The 19890-nt window shown below is 37.4% G+C and overlaps 1 protein-coding gene across 1 annotated transcript in view; it reads left to right on the top strand.

Annotated features, from left to right (window-relative positions):
- The window catches only part of LOC100548128 (1-phosphatidylinositol 4,5-bisphosphate phosphodiesterase beta-1-like), a 383894-nt gene that overhangs the window by 297080 nt on the left and 66924 nt on the right, over positions 1–19890 (top strand). The window contains 1 exon segment of the mRNA XM_031552677.1: positions 13876–14016. Coding sequence (XP_031408537.1) covers positions 13876–14016 — 141 coding nt within the window.

Genomic DNA, 19890 nt, shown 5'->3' with positions numbered 1-19890 from the left:
AAAAACATGTTGAGTTGCTCTGAGCTTTTAAAAAATACAATCTTGTTTTTTCGGTAGATGTTTGCTTCGTAACAGTAAGCATACTTCATTGTCTGGAAAGAATGTTAAAGAAGGTCTCTAGAGGCTGGCTTACTTTCATTTTAATAGGCGTAAGAGTGTCTTTTCTCCTGCACGGGTGCAAATTTTCAGTTTTCTCCTTATCACCAAATTAATTGAGATCACTAATTCACCATTCATAATTCTTCTTCTTAGTTCATGAAGTCAGTGGGCATCCTTCCAGAGCAGCTTGCTTGTTCTAATGCTTGTTGGTAAATGTTGTGTTGAGTTTGGTAAAAAGCAAATAAGCTTGCTATGCTCTGTGCTTTCATTCCTGATCCATTTCAATCCTTTCACTGGAGCAGGAATTTGCCATTATATTTTTAGGCTACTGAAAGAGCATGCAGAGCCTCCATGAACAGCACAGCAATGACCTGAGCCAATCATCCTGACTCCAGAGGGATGTGAAGGGAATCGAGGGCCTTCAGCTATCATGCTATAACACTAAGTAATTGGCTGAGGCTCCTGCTTTGGGACAGTCACCTCTCTAATAGCCTCTCCAGTGTTATGTGCCTAGAGTTGGCTATATGAACATTCTCCTTGCAGTCTTAGAGCAAGTGTGGCCAACAGTGAAGAATTGCACTGTGATTTTCCTTGACTTCTTAGATGAACTTCATAAATTTATTTTTTATTAGAAACTTTATACGTTCTGACTAAATAGAACAAAACATAGGCAAAAAAAACAACAAAAACAACAAGTTTATGGAGAAACACTATCAGGAAGATGAAGGAAGATATTGAACCTGTTAAGAAAAGTGGAGCTTTTTGTTGGAACGTGCATATAAATGATAAGCATGGGTAGCACTTAGCAGCTTTACCAATTATGAGATGCCTGACAAAAGATGTGGATATAATTAGACCTGATTTACAGATGGGACAAGAAAGCAAAAAATCAAGGACTTGCAAAATGACAGCAGAGAAGAGTCACACTCTGAGGCAAGAAGTGTCTCAATATTCTTCTCAAAAATTTCATCTTGGATTGCTGTCAACTTGGCTTTTGCAGGTGCTTTTATTTTTAGGAAATGCATATGTTAAAACAATTTCAGTCAGTTTTTCTTATTTTTTTTAATATGTTATTAATTTCAATCCATTGTATTTGTCTGTCACACTTCATTCTTTGAAACCATCCAGTAAGTTAGTAGAGTGGCTTTACTAATTTTTCAGAAGGATTATCCTACAGCTACTATAAGGAGGGGCATCAATATTACATCCAATTGTTCTTTAGAAATCTGAATCAGACTCTATGTACTACACTTGTTTAAAGAGAAATGCAAACTTGACGTGGCATCAAAATAACAAAGATGAGGTTTCCAGAGTCTGATGTTTAATAAAGATAAATGAAGAACATGGAAATTCCCTTTTATTTAGGGCTGCATTATAAAAACTTTGTCAGATTAAACTGTAACCTTCCTATAAGGGTGCCTACTGATGAAAAATGTCAAGAAACTGAATGTGACCTAAAAATGTGTTCGCTAAAGATTCCATCAGAATAGTAGGTTATAATCAGCTGGTTTGAGGACAGGAGTAAGTTTGTGTGTGTTGATTGTCCTGGTGTTCTGTAATTTAAATTTTCTCCAGTACTCAGTAGGTCAGGTATTGGGGTAGATTACAACAAGTGTGATTTAGAAGATCTTGTCATTTGTGTGAGTTTCATACTGTTCAGGATATTTATACCTATTCAGTAGCCTGGTTTAAGAAATAGGTTAGAAACATGATAAGCAAAAATACATTTATGTTGGGAATTCTGCCCAGAACTTTCCTTTGTAATACCTCCATTCATAATTTGTTTTACCATTCACAGTATTTTCCCAAGGGAAGGCTTCACTTTTTTTCCTGCTCAAATAGGAAGCATCCCCATATTGCTTCTTTCAAAACCTATTGTTCCCATCCTCCAGAAACTTAGTAATGAAACTGGATTAAAAACAAAATCACTTTCTTGATGAAAAAAAGGGCATTTCCAAATTCCTGAAAATTTACTGCCTGCCGCTGCAAAGGGCAGCTGCCACAAGCATCATTACAGCATGCTGACTCAAGAAAAAACAACTCTTCTGGCTTTTCAAAGCAGCATCCTTGTGTACATAGTCACGTAAGAAGGGGAAAGTCTTAGCTCTTGAGCTTGTATGCTTCATCACTTCAGAGTCTATTTAACTCTGTAAATATGACACATTTTATTTCTCCTTCCAGAAAATATTTAGGGGGAAAAAATCGAGACTCTAAGTGAGGCAAGAGCAGTTGGTAAATTCAGTATATTTGACTTTACTGAGGTAGGAGGAAAATGAGGAAATTAAAACACTGAAAATCAGTGCTTTATGACCTCTCAGAAAAGATGTCTGTTGTTTGTGTTTATTTCCTTATTTCCTGGTAAAGGAGAAAAGAAAGGAACTCTAGAATTGCAACATATTCTTACATTACACTGTGAAACATCAGATCCACCTTATGAAGTTAAATTACAGTTCCTACTGGGGGTTAGGATCACTCTGTCTTTGCAGCACAGAGGAATTGGTGTGCATTTCTGGATAACCGCTTGTAGCAGCATCAGGAGTTAAACTGTGCATCTCAGTCACTGATGGTCTGATCCAAACTCGTTAAATCCTTTCAGCTTTAAACTACGGCCTGGCTCTTGTAAATCTTCTTACAATTGCTGCTTTCTCGGACAATCTTCCTGTCTGCTGCTCCTTGCTGGCAGCTGATCGTTGTTGAAATTGGCTTTGCACTGCAAATACAGCTGTTCCTTACCTTAGCTGGAAAGTCAAAACAGTGCTTCAGAAGCACACAGGTCTTTGAGAGCAAAGGCTTATCTTAAGTTATTTAGTGTATTTAAATACCGTGATGAACTGTTTACAAAACAGCCTTCATCACGATCTAATATTAAAGCTCATTGGTTCCTTGCTTCAAAAGCACTGTGTGTCTCTCACTAATGCTTTCTGTGGGAAGTGCATTGCACTGTTTGATTTATCTGATAAGCCTAAATGAAGAAATTACAAACTACAAACTGGATAGGGGCCAGGTCACTTTTAAAAAAGCTTAAATTGACGAAAACCATCACAACTGAAATGTTGTTTAGAAGTTTTTAAATTCTGCACTGAAGTTGGTACACCAATAAGTTGTATAAAGTTTCTTTATAGAAACTGTATGTGAAAACACATACTGCCAGATAACGTTTTGGGGAAGTGACATGGAGGATATTCCCATACTTGCAGAGTATTCTTCCACTTTTGTACATTGTAACTATTTATGTGTGGGAAAGGAGCCAAGTGGATGAAGTGTACCATAAGTGCTGTAATTCTATGTGCATGGAATAGTTTTAATTCGCTTTTCAAAAAGTATTAGCCTTTATGACCTCTCAGAAATATTTTTGTCAGACCCTGCAGTGCATGATTTTGCTCACTCAAATGCTCTGCTGCGGATCCTCAGGAAATTTGACAAAACAGGGACTACAAAACTGCCCCGGACTTTGCTCAGCTCTTCTCAGCCCTTTGTGTACTCTTTGGCTCTAGCCTGGCTGTCAGGTCCATTCGCTCCACTTTCTGCAGCTAAAAGCTGATTTATTGAATTAACTAACTGCTTGGATAGTTTATACACATAGGGATATATTTTATTTTCCACTGCTTTGAAGGCTGTTTTATCCTTTAGGTTGGAAAGCCTCTTATCTAAATGAAACAGCCTTAAGTTGTTGGATGCAGTTCATTAAATTCTTGGATAACTAAGAGTCTTTCTATCATTTAGCAAGTGATATTAGGGAGAAAAGATTCCCTTTCTTGGTGTAAGAAATTGAATTCTTTGCAAACTGGCATGATTTGAACAAGGCATGTTTAAAAAAAAAAAGTTAAATTTCCTTTGCCATTTTTTCACTCTTTCTCAGCCACTGTAGGTCCAGGTCAATATCTTTGATGTGAGGAGAGTTGTTAAGGATGTAAGTTAATGCAGAATTCCGGTTTTCTCTTTATTTCTCTGCATCATCTGGCATTTGTATTCAGGGATTATCAAAGTTTTTGTGGTTGTTTTTGAGGTTCTAAACATCCTTTGGCTCTTTACATGTTCATAAAATGATGTTTAATTTTTTCCACCTTGGGAAAGAGTAACCAATTAATATCAAGGATGCAGCTGTATTTTTAATTGAAGAGCTGTTCGCTGAGTTTTGTCTGCTTTTGTTAAGAATGTCAACTACTGACCTTGTTGGTTTTCCTCTGAAGCACAAGAAAAACTAATAGGAAAGGAGAAGCTTGAAGAACCAAGCTGGACAGGATAGATGACACTGCTTCAAGTAGTTGGTTTTTCACAATGCTCCATATGTGTATGGGCAAATTTTGGTTCAGTTCTATAACATATACACAGAAGTTGTTTTCTGTGCCAAAGAGTCTGCAGCTGGATTTTTCTTATTGAGATGATGCAGTCAGTTTTCTTTGGGGATCATTTTCCATTATGCTCATCTCGATACTCTGATATTGTTTAGCTGCTCACAAGTATGTAGTGTTTGGGATTTCCACTAGGTCTTTTCTCCATGTTGATGTGTTACGTGCTTCTTAGTCTGATATCAAATCGATCCATCCACAGTTTTTAATATTCTTTTTGTTGATAAATTCTCAATAACATAGAATGCAAAACAAACTGCTTAAAATAATGCTCATGACTTTCCTGCAGAATTCCTTCTCTCTGCAGCAGCTCATCAAAGACTGTTCTTTTGGTATGTTTTCTAATCAGCAATGACTGAAAACATTTCCTATACTTTCACAGGTAGTAAAATTAATTTATCATGCAATCTCCCAAATCCAAATTCTGCATCTTTCCCTTGTTTCCTTTGTCTCTCCTTGAAAGACACAGCCAGAAAACACATTTGTAGTTCTTTACTCATGCTCCTAGTAAATTGCACTTTTTTTTCATAGAAGTTATATTGTGTTCTAAAATAAAAATCTGTTTCTGCTCTTTTTCTGTTACATATTTATATAAGAAGTTAAAATCTATGTAGGAAAATCATCCTCTCAGTAGTAAAATGAAGCTGACCAACTATTAAAAAACAATCTTAAATCATTTCTGTTTCAGTTGTAGATTACTACATATACTTCATCTTAAGCAGTGACCTCACCTGGATGAATTACTTAGCCATGTAGGCTTTTCAGCTGATACTGTGATAGGAATCAGGATTTCAGAGTCCAGACATCTCTGATGAAATGCTCCCTTGCCTTTGTGGCAACTGGTTTGGATGCCTGCAGAGCTGGATGGTGACGGTGAGCTGGGGCCATCCTACCTTAGGAGATCTGCAGGAAATAGGCTCATCCATGCTGGCTAATTGTGCACCAGATTTCAAGAGTCCGTAAATGTATCTTTGCTTCTGAATTATTTTACTGATACGTAATAAAGTGAAGTTAAGGTTTTCTGACAACTGCCAGTGCATTAGAACCTGCCTTTGGCAGACAGTAATGAAATGGGTGTGCCAGTGTGAGCAGAATCACTGTCTATTTTGCAAGGGCTGAGCAGCTGGTACTGTCCAAAAAGTACGTTTGGAGCTCAAGCACGAGCAGCTTGTACTTTTATTCCTGCAAGTCTCGATGCTATTCCCTGTGATGTCACTAGGGCAGAATCTGATGCTGCATCATTGAATTTGTTTGCTATACTACTAATGAGTTTCCTGGAATTAAATATTTGAACGTAATGGGAATAGTGGTTGTTCACAGCAATTAAAATCAGGTAAATTGAAACCTTTACTGATATGCATCCCATATGACTTTGTAATAATAATAATAAAAAAAACTTATAGCAATTATTATAACCTGGAGTTCTCCCAGTGGCAACAGAAAAATACGTCCTACAAACAGGTAAGAAATAATGCTGATGTGACGAAGCAGGATGTCTCATTCTTTTATATCTGTGTAACTGAAATGGTGCAATAATAAGCAGCTTGTTAGTCAGATACTTTCAATTATAGCTTTCTGTGTTTCCTCTGTTATTTTTATACCTGCCAGATAGTTGATGTATTCAGCACTACAGACCGTCTGGATATGCATACTTCCACCAGCTGAAAAAATACATTAAAATGAAAGCTCTAGCCATTATAGAGCACTCATAAAAGCATAGTAGGCAATCATGCAGTTCCTCTCATTCAACCGCAGTGTTTCAGAACTGGAAGAACGATACCTTAGGAGACTTATAGATATGTGAAAATTCAGCTGTTCTTCCAGCTGTTCCTGCTTGTATGTGGTATGTGAGCCACTGTACAAATCATTTGATTCTAAGACTTTATAGTTCCAATAGTCCTATATATTTTTTATATATTATTAATTACATATATATATAAATATAGACTCAGGAAAATGAATTAACAGAAGAAACATGAAAATTAGAGATGTTTCTTTTCTCAGCTTTCTCTTCATCTCTTTCTTTAAAATCATGTTGGAGAAAATCTCAGAGTACTCTGAGAATGGAAAAAGTGAAAGGAAGAGTGTGTGCTAAAGGTTGTTTTTAAAATAACAAACCACTTGCAGCTAATCGAAAGGGATTAAAACTTCAAAGAGCTAGAAAGCACCTAAATGAATATTGTTCATGGTAGTAGATTTCTTCTAGATATTTTGCCTTTTCTAAGTTGTCATTTAAATTAACATACACTGAGACATAAAGTATTTTCATGTTAATCACAACTATATCAAAAAGGACTGAAAAATACCGCATGGTAGGTTAGGAAGCTTGTATTAATCCTTGAGTTTGATTAGAATGCAGGGTCTTTAAATCGTGCTCAGTTTAAAGGTGGCAAAAGTAAAACTCTGAGAAAAAAATGGACATTAGAAAGCAGAACCATGCACGTCTGCAGGATGAGTGTTGGTATCGTCCATGGTCCTGTCATGAGAGCATCGGAGGAGCTGGACAAGACTCTAGAAATATTCCACGTCATTAGCTGGGCAGATGGTCAACTTGAGTCCAGTTTGATTTGCTTAGATTCTTTTTTTAAGGAGCATCTTTTGGCTTCATACACACTGAGACAATTTACACAACAATAATAGTCCCAAATGAAGGTTTCAATTTTAAAACAAGACATTGACTTTACTTCTGTGCATAACTAGCTTTGGAGATATTGTGCCAAACTGGAACGCATTTTTGAGCCCTGGAAATGAGAAACAGTTTCAAAGAAGAAGTGTTTGCAGATATTTTGGTTGTTTATTGATCTGGTACACTTTTGCAAGATGTATGAAAACATATTTGTTAACAGAAAAAACATAGCAGACATTTTATTTTTACTGGACTAAACATTTCAGGATTAATGATCATGAATTTGATAAAAGTGAGTCAATCACATAAATGAATATATTTATATATCAAACGTCCTGTGAATTCTGTGTAATAGTACAGAAAGCAGTTTGGAGAACACTGTTTTGAGCATCTTTGATGTACTAATTGGAGTATATTCATTTCACATGATTGTCATTAAGAAAGACAGACAAAATCCTTTCATGGAATTCTGTAGGTGTGATTCCCACATATAGACGTTCTGTCTAGTCAGTTGATGAAAGATAAACTATTGATAGTTTTTACTTTGGTCTCAACAAAGGAAGGAGAGAGAAGAAATGTATTACCTTGAAAGATGAGTCTGTCAATCCACTTGCTTGGAAGTTTTCAGACCCATAGTGTTGCTAAGGGATGTGTGACAGGAACAGTATCTGAACTAGCTCTGAAATCTGAATGGGGGTTGGTAGTGGTAAATTTAATTCAGTTAGCAAGAGCATTTGGTTTCTGAGGGTCACACTGCTGCAGCTCTCCGCTTCCTAAGAGGCAACAAAGGCGTTTGGTCTCTTTGTGTGGATGGGGTTTGTGTGTGGGGCCCTAAATTGTCTCCTGTAACCCACTCCCACCTGCCTCTCATGTGCTCTGTAGGGAGAGAGGAGGCTGTCAGGTGGGTATTTCATTCCTGGCTGAGGTAGCTGGGAAATTCCTGCCTGGGAAGGTGCTTCGTGGGCCAGCAAGTCAGTGCTTGGTAAATCTGCTGAAGTCCTGAATTGTCCATAGTATAAGTGGTCTGGAGAAGCTCAGTATTTCTTACTCACTGTGCCTCTGCTTGTGCTTCAAGTGTTAAGATCTAGCATTTGGAAATCTGGGTCAAATATTCAAAATGTACATGCTGTATATATGTATATATATATATACTATTTTTGTTGATGAACACTTTCTGATAAGGCATTCTTGAAGATAAGTACTTTGTTCTATTTCAAGAAAATCTGTGGGAGTTTTTTCTTGGCCAGAGTTACAATGTAAAGTCTTGTTTTAACAAGGTTCTTTGTTTAATTTAAGCATAATGATTGAATGATTCATGGAAAACTCTTTGCATATGAAGCTGTTGAATTAAGCTTCTTTTTTTTCTCTCCTCTTCCTCTTTCCTGAGATACATAAAGCACTAGAAAAATTAAAAATTAAAAAAACAAAAAAAACAAAACAAAAAACCCAACCGAAACAGTTATGAATACTTGAAAATCTTATTCCACACATTGGAACTGAACTCTACTTTTATACGTTTTATTTCAATCTTTTAAAGTGTTGAGGTCATCAGGAGACAAATAAAACAATGTGGGATTGTTAAAAGCTTTAGAGTCTAAGGAATATAGAAATAAAAAACATGTAAAACATTTAAAATGTACAGCTAAATGTGCAATTCTAGCTACTTCTGTGTAACTGAAATTTTCTCTTCATTAAATGCAGTGTTTTGAACTAAGAATGTTCCCAGATTTTTAGTGCCAGAAACAGAGAACGTTTGGAAATCATAAGTCAGAATGACAGAAATGTTGGAAATAGCTGATTTACACAAAGTTTCTACATAGGGTTTGGTGGGTGTTTTTTTTTAGCCGTCTGTTTTTTGGAGGGTTTGGGATCCCCTGTGTACTTATTGCTTCAGTAGGACTCCCGTATTTAGCTGACATCTTAAAGGTAATGTTTTACTGCATGAGATGGAGAAGAAAATTGTTTTGATTGGCAGCTGTTTAGGAGTAGGGAAGATATGACATGTTACATGCACAGGACTGTTGTACACAATGCACGCTTGTGTAATTTCATCTATATGCAGTCTAGACAAAGGAGTCCTGGTCTATGCCTGCCACACAAAATGTAGTATCAGGACAGCATTTGAAAGTGAGAAATAGGACTGTATACACTATTGTTACTGCTGTACAACTCAGGATGTGGTATTTTCTATAATCATTCATTTAGATTATTTGCATTTTAAATCAATGTCTTCAAACACCAAAAAAGATTATCTTGCAGCAGTTGAGTTGCATCACTTTCAGGAACCTAAAAGTTCTGGCTGAGTCTTCTGATACTCTTCCAGTTGGCCATCATGTCATCCATAACTGCTAGGCCCTGAGGGAAGTCTTTAGGGTCTGCTCATGCTTAACGTCCTCCTGAAGACAGGCAGCTGCTCCCAGGAACACTGCCATTGCTCAGTGAAGCATTAGGAACACGAGAGGTTGCACTGCATCCAAGGTGAGTGCTTGGATGGGTTCAAGTCAGTGCTTGAGAGCTGCACAAAGTGAATCCTGAATGCTTTTGGCTTGGAGAGGCTAAGGGAGAGTTGGATAGCAGACACAGGTTGTTGGGAGGAAGCTGGGTCACAGTCACTTTCCGTGAGAAGTGATTGTGCCTCCTTATTTATTTGATATCCAAATACTTCATGCAGCATGAGGTGACCCGCAGCAGCAGTAGAGCTCCCAGGCTGCTGCTTGTGTCGTGATTCTCTGCATCAAATGAAATGTTGTGAAATGTGTCGTTAATTGGTTATAAGGGCTAATCTGTAAAATCTCACGGCATCGTTTTGCATGTATGTATGGCAGTGTGTTTTTAAAAAAGGAGCACATCCTGTCAGACAGATGGTGTGTAGCAAGCTTTCAGAAACAAGTTGAAAGAGATGGCGATCGTATTAAAAGATGTGCAGCACTTGCTGTATGTGCAGAGGAGAGCGTGCAGTAATTGGAATTTCAGCACTGAGCTACGTTCTCATAACTCCAGCCACAGCTGAACACAGTCTTTGCAGAGATTGCAGTTAAAGTGTCGTTGTCATTGAACTCCTTAGGTTTACATTATTTTTATGATTTCCAGTGGAAGAAAATGCAGCGGGAGAAAGTTTGGAAGACTGATTGAAAACTGTTTTTATCTGTCTGTACACAAGATCCTGATTTTTAACAAATCATCTTTATTCAGTGGTTGCTCGTGAATGTGGTAGAAAGTCTATAATTCCTTTTTTCATGTTCCTGCTTTCTTTGTCTTCTACTTTCTATTTTTGTTTTGGATTGATTTATGGTATATTTTCCCTAGATAGTTTTGTGAAGACTGCAGAAACAAGTAGAGAGGGTTTTGTTTTTTTTTTTTCCCCTAAGGAGCTGAGAGTCCTCTACCCATTCTTGCGTCATTTTGAGGTAGGCCATCTGATCTTTAGTGGATTCTAATACTGTTTGTGCCATCGTTGTCACCTCCTCTGTACTCGCCTGCTTACACTTCCCATCTTCCCCTGGGAATCTGTCAACCCTTTAACTGCAGAGAGGTCATGGCATAAACACTGGCTTTCCTGGTGTGGCTTCAGAGCCAGTCTTCAGGCAGCTCTGCTCCTTGAGCTGGAGTTCCTGCTAGATCTCAGTGGGAGAGAAGATGCAAGCTAACACCCAAACCTCTTCATTAAAAGAGGTGTAAGATGTTTCTTTGTCAGAAATCGTCAAATCATTGTGTTGCAAAAGGAAGTGATGTGACTTAAATGGGGTTCATCAATAGCCTGCTGCTTATTGAGCATCGTATGGACATGTTCCCTAAAATGACAGAGCTTCTGTAACTTAGATGTTTAAAAAATGACTACAGTCATTATTTAATAGAAATCACTCTTCTGAATGTCTCCCAAACAGATTGATATGTTCATAATGAGGCCCCAGTCTAGCAAAGAGCTTACTCTCAAAGCCAGTCCGCCTGCTCATGAGCCAGTATATTAAATGCAGCTGCAAACAGCAGCAGACTTTCAGTCTCATTCCTCAAAATGGAATTATCAGAATAATCCAATTTACATAAAAGAAGCTGAATTTGGTCATACTACTTGGGTTGTTTTTTTGTTTGGTGGTTTGTTTCCCCCCCCCCCCATATGCTTTCCTATCAGCACAGGATCTTCATCTCCACAGGAAAACCTGCTGACATTTTAAACAATCTTTGGTTTGTAGAGCTTTAATAGTCTTCAAGATGTTGGCAAAGGATATTTTGCTGATCTGCTCAGCAGCATTTGCAGCTATGTGAGCTATGTGTGGTAATAAAGGAGCAGAGCTCCTTTGTCGTGGCAAATACACCCATGGCAGTGGTGAGAAAGGACCTGAATTCTGTTAGTGTCAAGATTATCTCCTTTCACTGAACCCATAGCTATAGATTGGTAATAATCTATTTTAAGTCTGTGCAGGGGAGCACATTGCAGATTATGCTGAAGTGCCTCAAGATACACAGTGGATGCCCTTTATTAATAGGTGCTACATGGCAGCCAGATAATGTGTTGCTAGAAGGGATTGTGTGTTTCAAATTTTGTTAGAGAAGTCATAAACAGAATAGAAAAATATCCATCCTAACAAGCCAACCCAAAGAGAATGATCTGTCTTATCTCTTGCCTTTAAAACCTGGAGAAAAGTTTTGTAATTTGGAAGACCAGCTTCATACTGATACTGCCTGGTTGGCTACTTGCTGTGCACTTCTAAAGCCCTTACTGAGCCAGCTCCAAATTATCTTTTTTTTCGGGTGGGGGGATGATTTTGCTTTGAAAAATAAATCATCCAATTTCAAATATGGTTCCATGTTGTTCTGTGATGCATGACTAATGTGTGTTTTAGACAAACTATAGGATGATCCATCAGAGATCCATCTTATATTTGACTATAAATATGACGGGAAAAGGTTACCTTGTTTCTTATTTGTTGATGTGATTGCAGTTCATCACCAGCAGTGATACTGTGAGTGATAGCTTCAGCCAGAGAAAGGAAGAAATGACAAGTATGTGAAAGAGAATAAAAACAGACAGTCCTATCTGAGATCATAAAGAATGATTTTTCTTTTCAGTTTAGTAGAAGCAAATATCAGTTTCATTTTGGGTTAGAAAAAATAGGAATTAAAAAGAAGATGAACTCTCATCTCCCAAAGAAATTAAACACTGCTTTATAACATCCAGCCTGTAAATAAAATAGAAAGTAACCCATCTAATAGTACTCCATCACTGACTTAGTATCTTAGGGGCATTTCTCTAGCTTTTCTCCTAGATCCTTATTAACACAATTTCTTTCTCTTTCTTCAAATCCACATCACTGGAACACAACAACTACTTTTATATCCCTCTTCTGCCTTTCTGTTATGTAAAAACACATCATTAATTTGTTTATTCATGAAAACTTCTTTGTCTCAGAGCATAGACATATTCCTCCTTTAAACTCTCAGATCAGATTATTCTGTTTTCCTGCAACACTTGCCATTATACCTAGTATTTAATGAGGCTCAGCATTCTATGATAGACAGTCTTGTAGCTTCTTTCCTGTTAAAGTATACCATACTTCAAAATGTTCTCCCAAACCCTGTGAAATACTTGGTGAATGTATGCATAACTCTGTTGTCTTTTCAGCTGAGGTCTCGTGGATGTACAGTTTCTTGTGAGATCCATGTGAAATGGCTCTTGATATCTTTTTTCTAAATATAAAATGTAATTTGTATTAGTTGAAGTTTTGATTGTTTTTCAGAAGTTATTGAATATGAAGAAGTACTGTAAATGACTAATGTATATGCAGACAGTGGTAGGAAAATGTTCATGAGAGAATGAATTGCAACCTGCATTATGGATTTGTGAAGTTTTGAAATCTCTACACAGAATCTGTTTCTGGATCAGTGAAGAAATTGAGTGAAATTCTGTGATGATCTAATTTGCTGGCCATTTAAAATATTTATGCCAGACTGAAAAATCTTGCTTGATAGGAAACCTGAGCTTTCAAATTACAGTGACCCTATTAAAGGGTTGAATTCAGTCATGCAAGGCTGTTTTTCATCTACTTTTGCTTTTATAGACTTTATCTTGAGGTCGTCAAGCACCAGGCAGTTTTCATGTTTTGTGAGTGCATTTCTTGGAAATGCTACAGCCTAATCTGATAAAATCTGTAAACTACAAAATAACCTGAAGTTGTTTCTCACATGCTTAAGCTACCAGTGAAGTTGAAGTTCAGGCTATTCTTAGCTTGTAAAATAGTGAATATATATCTTTCCTTGGTGTAAATGTTATGTAGTGAGATAGATGTCATAATATAAATAATGCATAGCCTTTTGGACTTGAAGAAGGAGAGCATCACCAAGCTCATATTATTCATTTTTTATAGTTAAGGTAGTCAATTCCAGTCAGTCTTTTTAATTTGCTATCAAAAGCTAAGTTCTCCTTTCTTGAGCTTTATCTATAATCTAGTAAAATCAGAGTGAATCCTTCTGCTCAGGCCAGTACCCTTTGAACAGATGGTGTAAATTCAGCAAGCAAAATAGTTCACATCTGCTTAAGAGCCAAAATAACTGACAATACGAGGCTGCAGCTATTAACTGGACAGTTTCTCATCTGTACTGTGCTAATACAGACCTCAGAAGCTTTGAAAGGTTTACAGTAATGATTTTGTAATACTATGTGTTAATAGCATTACGATTTTTAATAAAGAATTAATAGACCATAATGTAGTATGATGTCATTTAAAGTATTTGAAGTAAGACAAATTTTCAAAACTGAAGTATTTGCAGAAGAACTTGAGTATTTTGTGATATGGTTACTTGCAGGATCCAAAGCTGCGTGAACTGTTGGATGCTGGGAATGTTGGAAGTCGACTGGAAAATCGAATGATAACTGTTGTCTATGGACCAGACCTGGTCAATATATCGTACTTGAACTTGGTGGCATTTCAAGAGGATATAGCAAAGGTAATATGCTTTTATCTGTGTCGTATGAAATTAGTGTTTTTTAAAGTATTGCTTTGAGATATAGATAAATGAGATAAAAGTGGAGATTGCTTTGAAATGAGCCTCAATTCTGCCATAGAGCTGTGCTGTTCCATATGAAAGAAGAAATGTGTGATCATAATTTTCTGGGAATATATTCAGCAAATTTTATGTCGCAGATGTGTGCTCATCTTCAGAACATTGCTTGTTACTCTATCTAAAGCCCAAGTAAGAACTGTGAAAATAATCATATATGCAAATTATTACTCTGCTATAAGGAGTATAAGACATATTGATGTCTTTCTGTAGTTATCACTCTTATGCTAGTTCTGTGTGTGAAAAGTAGGGACAATCTGTCAACTTTTTGTGGTTGACCCATGTCAGAGCAGTGTGAGTCTACAGGTCTGCCTTGCATCCTCAAGTGTGTCAGCAATCAGACACTTAATATAATTTGCTTTCGTGACATTTTCTGTGGGTGCTCAAAATTCAGTTTTACTCCAGCATTTTGCCTGCCAATATCTCTTGAAAAGAACTGTACCTTAGCAAAGTAATTTTTCCATGCAGGTAGGTAGTACTTTCATTTCTGTTCGACAGACCACAGCAAACACAGTTGTGTTTGTCAAACAAGTTACAGTTGTTACTTGTACGTGTTTACTTTTTTCCTCCTTTCACCTTCTGTATGACTTAATTGTATTAAATGAAGTGGAAGCTCTTGAATGTATCTATCCCAAGATGGCATCCAAAAGCATCTCTTTCCACTTCTGTTCATGTAGATAAACTCAGATGTTAAGTAACCTCCAAATAACCATGCACTGAACACACTTTTATACAGCTTTCATCCTAGAGTCCAGTCGATTCTCTGAAAAGACAATTTCTCTACAACCGACTGCTATTTAACAACGGTGAGAAGTTACTCTGTTGTTACACAGGTGCCAGAAGATGTCAGGCCAGTTGAAAAATGATCAGGGTGAAAGTTTTAAACCTAAATGGATTAACTTTTGGTTGCCAACTTTCTGTTTCTGCTTTCTTCATTAGCCAATTGGTAAATCTGGTGGGAACACAATTCCCTCTGTTTCTCTGCTATGAAAGCATAAAGCAGAGTTCATGGTGATCCCACTCTGCTATGTGGGAAGTGGTGTTCTCACACTTGAGAACACGTAGCTATAATCTACAGGCATAGTTAAGAAAGTCAGCACTGCCAAAGTGAAGGCAATTGATACAAATCAAGGGGAAAACTAAGCATATGACAGTAAATTAAAAGGTATGTTAAAGCTTTAATAGCAAAAATTATTAGCCTTTACCAAGGGAGAGGGAAAATCGCCTAAATCAGAAGCATATGTCCTGTCTTGCTTTCTTGTCTAGCCAGCAATCACAGAACCATAATCTGCTTGGTGAAACAGGTCAGAAATTGATATTTTAGAGCCATTTTCTGTTTGTAAATGGAGCCTTAAAATGCTGTCGACAAAATCATGTTTTGGAGAAACTTTGCTGTCCTAAATCCTGAGTAACTTCTGTGATCTTATTAACAAAGAATCTGAGTTTCCTTGTTATTAGTAAGTGTGGCAGGCCAAATAAATGCATACTTTATCAGTCAGGCATTGTTGCCTGAAGGTAGGTTTCGCAAAGCATTGCAGATTAGCTTCACTTACTTTGAAATCTCACTAAATATCCTGATCGTTTCAATTAAAACAGAGTTTGGTTGCTATTGAAGACATCTAAGAATTCTTCCTTGTTTAACATGTTTTCTTACTTTATATAAACTAGACCACAGAATTTGGTCTTTAGCATCTTCAGGAGCCATGGAGTGACTCAGATGTCATTATAAGTAAATACATTTAGCAAAAAGAATCTCTTTGGGGAGCTTAGAAGAAAATGTTTAAATGCAAGAAGTTTTCAATGTCACACATGCAAATTTTGACCCTAATTGCTACATTTGGGGAAAGGAAGTGCCAGTGAATAACTCCCCCACCTTTCCTTTTTCAGTGCATGAATACTTTTCTTTTTAACCCTGTATTTCTGATACCTAACTTTTCAAGCTGTCTGATATCTATCAGTCAGTCATCCCTTATAGGAGAGAGGCAAAGTAAACTGTATAGATCTTAACAAGGCAGTTTAAATAATTCAGCTATGAGATTTCCTTCCTTTGCAGAAAGCTTACTGTCCATCACCTCCACTGTTTAAGTTGTGGGAAAATTATGAAGACCTGAACTGTGGCCTTTTGAAGTTGCTTTCAGTGAGCTAAATCAAGAGCTAAAAATTACAATGTTTTTGTTGCATTTGCATTCCTCCAGGAGAAGGCAACTAATATTTAAAGTATGATAAGCTTAAGGGTGCTGACCAGCTGGTTTGCTCAGAGAAAGCAGCTTGAAATCCCTTAGGTAATGATTTGAATAGCACACTGCAAGGCACATCTGGATGATGAACAGAAGTAGCTCTGCTGCAATTCTTGCTTATTTTCAGCATGATATGTCCATGCTTGTCTCAGGACAGGGCTTGTGAGCATCTACAAGCAAGTAGTACTGTAGAAGCCAGGATAAAGAAATAATTTTACTCTTGGACTTTTTCTGAGCAGATGTTCTTTTTCTGTGTCTCTTTTCCAAGATAAAGTCCAACCTGTGAACCTCTGTGTCTCCTCTATGATATTTTATTCTCCTGCCAAATCCTGTAATTTCAAAACTGAACTTCCCATTTTTCCTGTCTCCTTCCTGTTACTCTCTTTCCTGACTCTCACATCAAATCTGTTCACACAACTCTAGCACATCCTGGCCATAGAGATCCCTATTCAGAGCCCAAGGAATTTTATTTCTCTTTAGTTTCATGAGCATTGTATCAGTTCCATTGATAAGAACTGTGAATTCTTCTGTACGTAAAATAATATCAAAGATGGTTCACAGGTTGTTTGTTAACGTGCTTCCCAGCATATACATCTTTTTATTTTCCAGCTTTTTTTCTTTTAATATTTAAGAGCTTTTTCGGTACAGTAAAATGTTAAAATGAGATAAATACATATCTTTTTTTATTTTTCAGATAAAATTTGTAATGATATTGGAAGTGCAGGATTTCAGTAATTTTCTTTGTTACCTTTCCACCAAAAACAAGCATGCAAGGACATTGTCTCTCACATAGTCAGTTCTGATTTGAAGGAAATGTTTTGAAGAATCTGTTCTGTCATTTCTTATGAAAAAAATCTCATGTCTCCCATTGAGATAAATGTCTTAGAGAATGTATCATGATATATGTAATGGACGAGAGAAATAAGTTCACTGAGCAACAGATCTCAAAATGAACTGTTGCTTACACGCTACCTACCTAAGCACAGAGCAGTTACATGATTTGTTAGTTAAGTTTGCAGGATCTGTATAAATATGAATTAGTGTAACAGAATGTAGCCAAAAGGAGAGCAGGTTCATGAAGCTCTTACTGTGACGGATGTGACTCGCTTGGAATTGAATGTGTTGGAAGGCAAGCTTCTTCCCGTACCGAAAGGGATCAGCCTGCAAACAGTTTGTTGGCATTGCTGCAGCCCTATTTCAAAATACCTAGATTTATATTTTCCTTTTGTGTTGCAACTGTACAGGAGTCTGCTGCTACTGCGGTGAATCAGAGCTGTTATAACCTTTCCGCAGTAGGCTGTTTTCTTTCAACACATAACAGCCTTCTATCCCGCCGAGCGCTCTCACCAAGTGCTGCCTTCTGGAATCGCTGCTGCTGGTAAAGGAAGCTGCACGGAGCATCGTGCATGGATTTGAGGGGCAGGCTTTACTCTACACTGTATAGCAAAACCAAGGAAACGGAACCATTTGGTGGTGAAAGCAGTGAGACACATCTTGGCTCACAGCTTGCTGCAGCCCATCAAAGTCAGTCAAAAACATCTCCCTTATTTCTTCGGGTCTCTGCTCAGGGCTGTTGTTTCCCCTCCTGCTGAGGGTTCAGACCAATGCCTGGGAAGATGACGTGATCCTTGGCATGTTTTCTGATCTTGGTTTTTCAGTTGCAGCTTTACAGTGCCTGAAATGAACACTCTAAAAATGTGAGAAGCAATTAGTAAGTATTACTTGAGATGTGGTACCTGTATAATTAGAAATGGCCCAGCCTGCCGGTAGCCCTTAGAATGTTTTGCAAGGGCAATGCGATCACTAGAAGAGCCCAGAAAAGCAAGCAAAGGAACATGGCAAGGCTGTGTTTATAAATAACATTCGTGACAGGCATGTAATAACTGAGTTCCCCTTAAATTCCTGTGAACAAGCTCTCAGACAAAGAGAAGAAAGAGCTGGGGTGTGGGTTACTCCTGAAAAGTCATCAATCTATTTTTTAGAAAATAGTTTTAAGCCCAGCAGAGTCAGTGAGATCAAAACAAAGTCAATCAAGATCTGCTAAGAGATCTGTTTTTGATTTCTCAACAGTATTTTGTGTTGCCATCAATCTTTGTAACTGTTAGTGTCACAAAGAGAAGTTTTAACTGCTATTATTAGTGTCCAAACAAAGCAGTGTTTACAAGATGAGCCTATTTTGAGCCTGGAAAAATGAGTTGCCAAGAAGAAAAAAGGACTCTGCACTTAATACATGTTCTGTTCCAGGAATCGTAGAAGAGCAGTCGCACTGCTAAAGAAGCTGACTTTTTCTCTTATTATTTCTCACACCCCTGTGTTGTTTTTTTAAATTAGACCTAAGAAGGAAAAACAAGTGAAATAAAAATGGAAGTAGTCATGAGAGGTGGAGGGGAAAAATATCTCAGCAGCAATTGTTTAACTCCTGAACAATGTGGCTCTTTGGAAGGGAGGCAGGAATATCTGTATTACTCTGCCAGGAATATCCCTCCTGTGCAGTGGCTGAAGTGTGAATCTGTAAACTGCAGATTTATAGCTCTGGTAGTTTAAGGAGGATATCAAAAGCCTATACAGAGGTATGATTATGGGTATCTCTATCTCATCCTTGTTGTAAATGACTGCGTGAGACTGATTATAACTTTAGAGAATAAATCTGAACACCATAAAAAATATGTGTATATAAAATACTAACTTTGTGAACTGCCTAGAATTGATCACCTCATCATGTGGAAGCTTGCGGCTTTTTAGGTAAATCAAGCTGGTAGGCTTCAAAGTAATGTAGTAACATTTGTTTCATTTGAAGCCAATTGTACTCTTCATTACCAGTAATTTCTGTCAGAATGAAGTTCCCCTCTTTCATATTTTTCCTCAAAAAACAGACGAATGACAACAACAAAAGAGGAGGTTGAAGACTCCTGAAGAGTCTGCATCTGGGAGGGTGTGTGGTCATGGGAGTTCTGCATCTGCACTGATGTGAAAGAAAACTCAATTTTAGTTTCAAAGAAAACTCAGAAAATTTCATCAAGTCAGGAAAAAAATCCCATTGTTTGAAAAGACATTGTTTATTTTGTTCCTTTCTTTAAAGGAGTGAAACATAGGCAATCCAAAACTGCACTTGTGATTAAAAAGAACTGCTTTTCAAATTTGAAAATAAGTACTAAGTTAGCAAGAGAAAAAAATGTGCTGAAGTTGTTAAGGAAAAGCTATTAGGGAAACGAGCAACAGGACAAGCTGAGAGAGTCTGAACTTAAAGTAATATGCATGGATCAGTCTTGTTGGAAGCCTGGGAAGGACTGGGACCACAGGGAAGGACTTCAGAAACACACTTAGGAATGAGGAAGAAGATGAAAGGAAAAGTGAGGGAGATCTGGAAGAAGCACTGTGCTTGCAGGCAATTTTTCTAATTGGAGTTGCACCCTTTCTCCCAGTATATCAGAATTGAATTTTTTTTCTGTATACATCTTTGGTTTATTTTTAAATGTGTTTCTCATGTTGGTGGATCAGATCTCAGACGGAGCCTGTAATTACA

This window comes from Meleagris gallopavo, chromosome 2 (genome assembly GCF_000146605.3).
Source record: "Meleagris gallopavo isolate NT-WF06-2002-E0010 breed Aviagen turkey brand Nicholas breeding stock chromosome 2, Turkey_5.1, whole genome shotgun sequence".
Lineage (NCBI taxonomy): Eukaryota > Metazoa > Chordata > Aves > Galliformes > Phasianidae > Meleagris > Meleagris gallopavo.
The sequence above is the reverse complement of the archived record's forward strand: the minus strand, read 5'-3'. Positions and strand labels throughout refer to the sequence as shown.